The sequence below is a fragment of the Austrofundulus limnaeus genome, unplaced genomic scaffold, assembly GCF_001266775.1.
Source record: "Austrofundulus limnaeus strain Quisiro unplaced genomic scaffold, Austrofundulus_limnaeus-1.0 Scaffold367, whole genome shotgun sequence".
Classification (NCBI taxonomy): domain Eukaryota; kingdom Metazoa; phylum Chordata; class Actinopteri; order Cyprinodontiformes; family Rivulidae; genus Austrofundulus; species Austrofundulus limnaeus.
In genome coordinates, this window is record NW_013952769.1 from 404,208 (window position 1) to 410,904 (window position 6,697).

The 6,697-nt window shown below is 38.4% G+C and overlaps 1 protein-coding gene across 2 annotated transcripts in view; it reads right to left on the bottom strand.

Moving 5' to 3' along the window:
- LOC106528276 (TSC22 domain family protein 2) overlaps positions 1-6,697 on the bottom strand; it is a 50,271-nt gene that overhangs the window by 16,843 nt on the left and 26,731 nt on the right. Inside the window, exon 2 of one of the 2 annotated variants that reach the window (XM_014023410.1) lies at positions 3,251-3,325. The exons of the other annotated variant lie outside the window; for it this stretch is intronic. Coding sequence (XP_013878864.1) covers positions 3,251-3,325 — 75 coding nt within the window. The remainder of the gene's footprint in view (positions 1-3,250; positions 3,326-6,697) is intronic. 2 annotated transcript variants of the gene reach the window in all.

Genomic DNA, 6,697 nt, shown 5'->3' on the forward strand with positions numbered 1-6,697 from the left:
ATCTTTGGGATGTGCTGGAGAAGGTCAGACTCTACCATCATCAATGCAAGATCTTGGTGAAAATTAATGCAACACTGGATGAAATAAATCTGGTGACATTAAAAGCTTATCAAACAAAGACACAGAGAATGTGTGTCATAATCAAAGATAAAGGTCCAACTAAATATTAGAGTGTGACCTTTTCTTGGCCAGGTAGTGTATATTGACATTAGACCATCTTTGTGAGGACATGTTCCCTGGTCCACACAGTGACCATTTTTGTGTWAGGASTAAGGTGTGYARWGACTTAGGTTGYGGGTTAGGTCCTGAGGTGATTTAGGGATCAGGGTTAGGCTGTAGAAATCAATAGAAMTCGACACAAGTCCACACAAAGACAGTAAAGCCCTGTGTGTGTGTGACTACGAAGGAGCAAATCATTTCTGAATAAATCTCTAAAACACTTTTAAAACAGACCTTTCAGTACCTTTTTTTTGTCACCTCACTTTTACAACCTCTTCCATGACTTCAGCACCTCCTCAGAAATGGTCCCAAAAGAAAACTGGCTGATTYTGGGTCAACAACACCCAGATCTACCAAAACACATCATCCCAAACAAATTCTTAGTTGTCCCCGCTTCCATGGAGACAAAACAAACACTTCTAAGGAAGTGTATCCACAACACCACAGGAATAAGGAGAGGACAGTGGAGTGTGCCATCGTACGATGTCACCCTGTGGTAATCACTCCTGCTGTGGAGCAGCTTAGAAACTTTATGTTCAGCCACTGYTTTACATTTGAACCAAAGTAGCTGAAGCAGGATGTAGCCTGATTATTTGTGTGTTTGTACAGTTAGAGGCTGCGATGGCGTGTCGGCTGTTTATTCCTCTAAAAGCAGTTTCATTTCCTGTCACTCACTTATGGTCTCACATGAAGGGCACCACAAGAAAGGACTGTTTTGAAGACATTCCTGCATCAGTCACACAATTTAGATCAAAGGTCTTCCAACTCTGCTCCCCATGACTCACTGCCCTGCATGTTTTAGATGTTCCTCTGCTTCAACACACCTGAGTGAAATGACCTGCTAAACTTGATGACATTCTGAGGTAATTTAATTATCTGAACCAGGTGTGCTGAAGCAGGGCAACAACTAAAGCAGGACAGAGGGTCATGAGGAACAGAGATGAAGACCTCTGATTTAGAGGCTAAGCACTTTCTCTGGTATTTAAATGTAATGATGAATAAAATCAGCTCCACAGGAATAACACTGAATCAAGCCCCACTYGACAAACGTGGCTCTAAAGCAGGGCTGTCAAACTCATTTTCACCGAGGGRCACATGYGCTTRATGGTGGCCCTRGAAGGGCCACTTGTAATGAACTTTGATGTTTCATGTTTAACTTTGACTAAACAGAGTTATAACTTATCCTCTTTTAAACACTGATAAGAACTAAGTGTACGACTGACTAAATCTGAAATAAATACAGGAATATTATTTAATTTATGGTTGATGCTGACTTTAAGCAGCTTATTTTCAGACATTAATACTGTGCTATCCAACTAAATTGATCTGTTAATTAAAGCCAACAGCTTAGGGACAGAAATTTATTAAATTTATTTTTATTTCATTTTTTTATTTATTTCTTTGCATTTAATCATAAATTTAAAATTTATCATTGATAAAAGAAACAAATTTCATGCTAAGTAATATATATATATATATTTAATTATTTAAATAAATAAATAGGCTGTATAAATTGAGACACAAATGAACAGCTGCGACCTGCGCACCGCAGCGCAGCGSAGCGGAGATGCATGTAGTGTAAATCCGGGGTAAAAGCAAACATTTTAACACTTCTGTAGCAAGTTGCTAAGGGGGAAGAAACCAAGTGCAGCTTTTGCACTTTTGTCATTGGAAGTATGTTTTAAAAACAAGTCACTGTGGCAATAAAAAGAAACTGCTTGAGAGATGTGATTAATCATAACTTATTGCACAACCCTGCTCTTATTAAACAGTTTATTAAATTGCTAAGCTTTATWGTTTCTCAGTGGGATACTTATATTAATAATTTTTCACAATTAGACAGGACTCATAAAAAACTGCACAGCTCAGTGTTTACATTTTATGAACAGGTGTGTAAAACTGCCAATAAATAACAGTCTTTAATTTTTTTAACATAATCAATAGTTCTTATATGTAGTATTTCAAAAACATTTAATGAGTTATCTTTAAATAAAAATCTACAGTGTGTTTTTACAGCTCTGGGTGAGTCTTTTAGAAAGCGTAAGGGGCAGAATGTCTTTTGGTTTCCTCTCATTCAATAAATGAAAATCTATAAATAAGTTAAACCTGCACCTGTGAAGTCCTGAATGATTTTGCAAAACAGTTTGTTGGTGAAAAAAAAGCAGCGACCTACAAACTCACCAGTTTCTACTCAAACCATTCAGTTTTCCAGGAGCTGTGTGCAGAGGGGGTTAAAAACTAGAGAGAGACAGTTAAACTTACCGTTGACCAACGTGCCAGCATCTGTTCAGTCTCTCTCTGATAAATGCTTCTAGCAGAGGCAGTCTATAATTAGTGCAGAAGCAAAACCCAGCTGGTCTCTGGTCAAACTTGCTAGCAGCTGCCAAACATGAAGACTGCAGACTCTGCACTGAAACGAGTCGTAGCTAATCAAGTTTTCATGAAACAGATTAGGCCACGAGGGCCTTCGGAGTCTGATGTTGTGCTCCCTGTCAGAGAGGACCTGTTTGATCTGCCATCTTCACAAGAGCAAAACACACAAACTCTTTTCTTCTTGTCCTAACTTCTCCTTTCATCAGTTTATAGCTCCGTTCTCCTGAAATTTGCTCATGCAGCTCTTTGGTACAAATGTTTGCTGGAAAAAAAAGGCTCTTAAGGACTCACTTTAACACAAAGAAACTGATTTTTTTAATGATTGGATTTTGTGTTTACACTGTTCTATTGTTAATCTTTAAACCTACAGTTTGCAGCAATTAAACTGATCCATATATCTGCAGAAATCTAAGTTATTAAAATAATGCCCAGGCAAAACAGAATCTAAGTGATGATATTGTCACTAAAAGCATAAAAAGGCTGTGCAGAGGCTGGAGAGACAGAAAGGTGAATCTTGTCTACAGGTCAATCCTGCACGTGTAGCCGGGCTTAAACTCAATCCATGCATGAGTAGAAAGCAAAGCTCGCTGCTACTGAACACTGCACACATTGTTACACTCCTCAGGCCTGCCCGGTCCAATCCAGCGGAGTACTGTACCTATCAGTGCGGACCTTTGGGTCTCTTAATCTGCTTCCAGACTGGAAGGCCTGGTAGAAAGCCGTGGAGGGGTTCCTGTGGAAACCATGTCCAAGGAAAAGAGAAGAGACACAGTGAAGAGCTGACACAGTGAAACGCTCACAAATGATCCTAGAAATGTTCAGGCAACTCTGGACCCTGTCAGGAAACTCCTTTCATGCTGCAGGTCGTTTTGAGATTCAAAGGAATGCTTTGGCCATTATGAAGTGGGGCTCTGTGGAGAAGTTCTGAACAATTAATATCTTACCTGCTGCAGAAAGCTACTGAACTGAGATATGTCCATAGATATAGTTGTTTTTGATTCTAACAGGACTGATGAGCTAACAGCTGATCTAACAGTCACTTTTAATGTAATCACTTTCATGTCATGTCAGGGATTCTATCATGTGATTTCTAATGAGCAAAGCTGCAGGCAGACGGGCAGTCTCATGGAGAAAACACACCTATCTCCCATCGTTTTCACCCCCATTCCCACCGAACAAACAAACAAACAAACAAACAAAATCCAATGGCTTTTCTGATTGAGGCTCAAACGTATTTGTCAAGCACCAAAAAATCTATGCAGAAGTCAAAGGAAGTTCAGTGGTGATGGAAAGACAGCAAGTAACAATATTTGAGATATTGTGTTTGGATTTCARAGTTAAGGTGTAGTTTAGTGTGTTTATTTTAACAGAATGTGAAAACACACAACAGCAGCTGTTGAAGCWGTAAAATCACTTCCCACCTCCTCCATCCATGACGGTGCAATTTATCCTGTYTTCGTCTTTCTCTGGATTCATAAAATAACTGCGGTCACCTGCATGCCACTTACAAAGTTTACAACAGTTTATGAAAATTATGTAAAGTTACGGACGGACCGGGTGCAAAGTTTGTGAAAACACAACAGCTACTGAAGCTGTAACATCCCTACTCACCTCTATCCAAGCCTGTGCAATTTATTTATTTTATTTACGTGGTGTTAAAAAAAACTATCACTAACACTCCTCTAGCTCTGAGGCTAAAGAAGTACGAGACCATGCAACTGGCAAAGACCTGACTCCAGAGTTCACTCCGCTCTATGCTGACTACGGTTGGGCATAATCGTATCATGTGCAATTAATCGTCAGAAAAACATTAATCAATTAATTTTTGGCARTTAATTAATACGATTAATGCCACCCGGCAGACTAACCGCTTGGTGCTCCTCTCTGCTTCAAATATGACCAACATTTAAAAAAGTTGTGTAATTTATTTATCTATCAACACAATTTAAAGTTTGATGTATAYCCTGAAGTCTGTAATTTTGACACAAATTGGAACAGCTTTTTACGAAGAGCCAATTTTCTCCCTATAAATTGGTCATGTGACTAGGACATAAGGGTGTCCAGGGACTCCGGYGGYTTAARCGTCAAATTAATCGTTATCGGCTAAATACCACAAGTAATCGTGATCAATTTTTTTGCCAATATTGCCCAACCCTAATGCTGACGAGTAGAAAAGAGGGGGACATCAAGAAAACAAACAAGCAAATGAAAATGATCAACCTCTGTTTAATTTATCATGTGATTAATTAATTTATTGCCCATCATGACAGGCCTTGTTCTGACTTGAGTACAGTTTTTATGACGTGTGGGGGTTTTAAATCAGTTTAAATAAACTGGCCTCTTCAATGCCACTTGAAATTAAATTTAAGACCAACTTCACAATAAACACAAATGTGAAAATAAAATTCAGTGACAATTTTACCCATATGTTTATTTTAGGACAAAACGACTAGTCGTGAGAGGCATTTGGTGATTTTTTTTAAATCAATAACTGTTACAAATTACAGTCAAATAACAGTCATCCTTACAATGTGTAAACCCTCTGAAAGACTGGTTTAAGACACTTTAAGCCCTTATTTTTTGGTTAYTGAATTCAATGCCTTTAAGACAGAGGAGCCCAAAGTGGGGCCCGCGGGCCAAATGTGGCGAAATGGTGCYCCTCAACTCCAGAGAGGGGCTCTCTTTGCAGAGATTAACCCAGGGCTATTCAACTACATTTCTCCGGGGGCCAGTTACTGACGGTCAACAGCTGAGGGGCCGAACATCCAGCAATTAAAGTTATTATGTAAATAAACCAAGTATTACAAAGATAAGTTACCTTTGAATTAGTTTATTTTGCTGCATTTAATCATGAATACAACATATAGAGCCCTATAAAGGTAGTGATAATTAAACATTATCAAAAACAAAAAGAACAKATTATGCCCCCTGTTTGACACAAATATTATTTTAACATCTCTGACTTGCCAAATTTTTAAACCAATTTTATTTTCACTTTCATCATTTTATCTTCAACTGCTTGTAGTTTTAACTGTCTTGAGTGTTTATAGAAAAGGTTTTTACCAACTTCTAGCCAAGATTCTGACGTTTCTGTAGATACCAAACATGTCTATGTTTAACTAAAAGAACTAAGAGTAATTAAAGTAGAAAACTGGGGGTTTGGGCTTAAGAGATGAATAAACCAAWTGGCGGGCRGAACTTTGGTCACTCGCGGGCCGGTTGTGGCCCTCGGGCCGCCAGTTGAATAGCCCTGGATTAACCCCTCAGCCTGTCAACAGGGACTTTGGGTGAGAAAGGTTTACCCCTGATTGGAAGTTTGTTCTTATTTTATGTTTAATTTTATTCTGTTTAATTTTGCAAAAATCAATAAAAAATAAAAGTAAAAGAAAAAAAAAGCCTGCAAGACGAAACGAGTCGAGAGTGCTGAGGTCACTCAAAGAGCCATCTACAACAGGTAAGATACCATTTATAATGTTCACACCGAACTCCACCTTACAATGGTTGGAATATTCCTTTAAGGCTTGAGTTCAACACTTAGGAATGTAAAGCAAAGAGGAATAGAAGGGCAAGCTTCATCTGAACAGAAAAATGTACGTTTAAAGGTGGGAACAACTACATAAACTTTAGATGTCTCCTCCCTCTGGCCACTTAACAAGAGCGAGCTGCTCACAAGTTATACAAGCTGTCATAAAAAAGAGCAAATATTTAAAAGTGTCTAATCATTCTCAGATGTTAAAAAGGTGCTACTCCAAATTATTTAATGCGAGAATCACTTTGAAAGCTTCATTGGCTGGCAGAGCAAGTTAACTTCACTGATTAGAGACATTTAAATAMAACAAACAGGACCTAAAAAGTACAAATCAGAACAGAGAGGTTTTAAAAAGTGAGCACACAAAGAAGTGACCATAACTTTTGATTTATCTTTTGGAYAAATAAAAAAACATAATGTAGCATTTAATGCATTGTTTTAATAACAAGGACATCGTGTTCTATGTCTAGCAACGTATGTTAGAGAGGAGAAAGGAAACCCCCACTTTCTTTCCCTGTTGACCCCTACACACACACACACACACACACACACACACACACACACACACACACACAC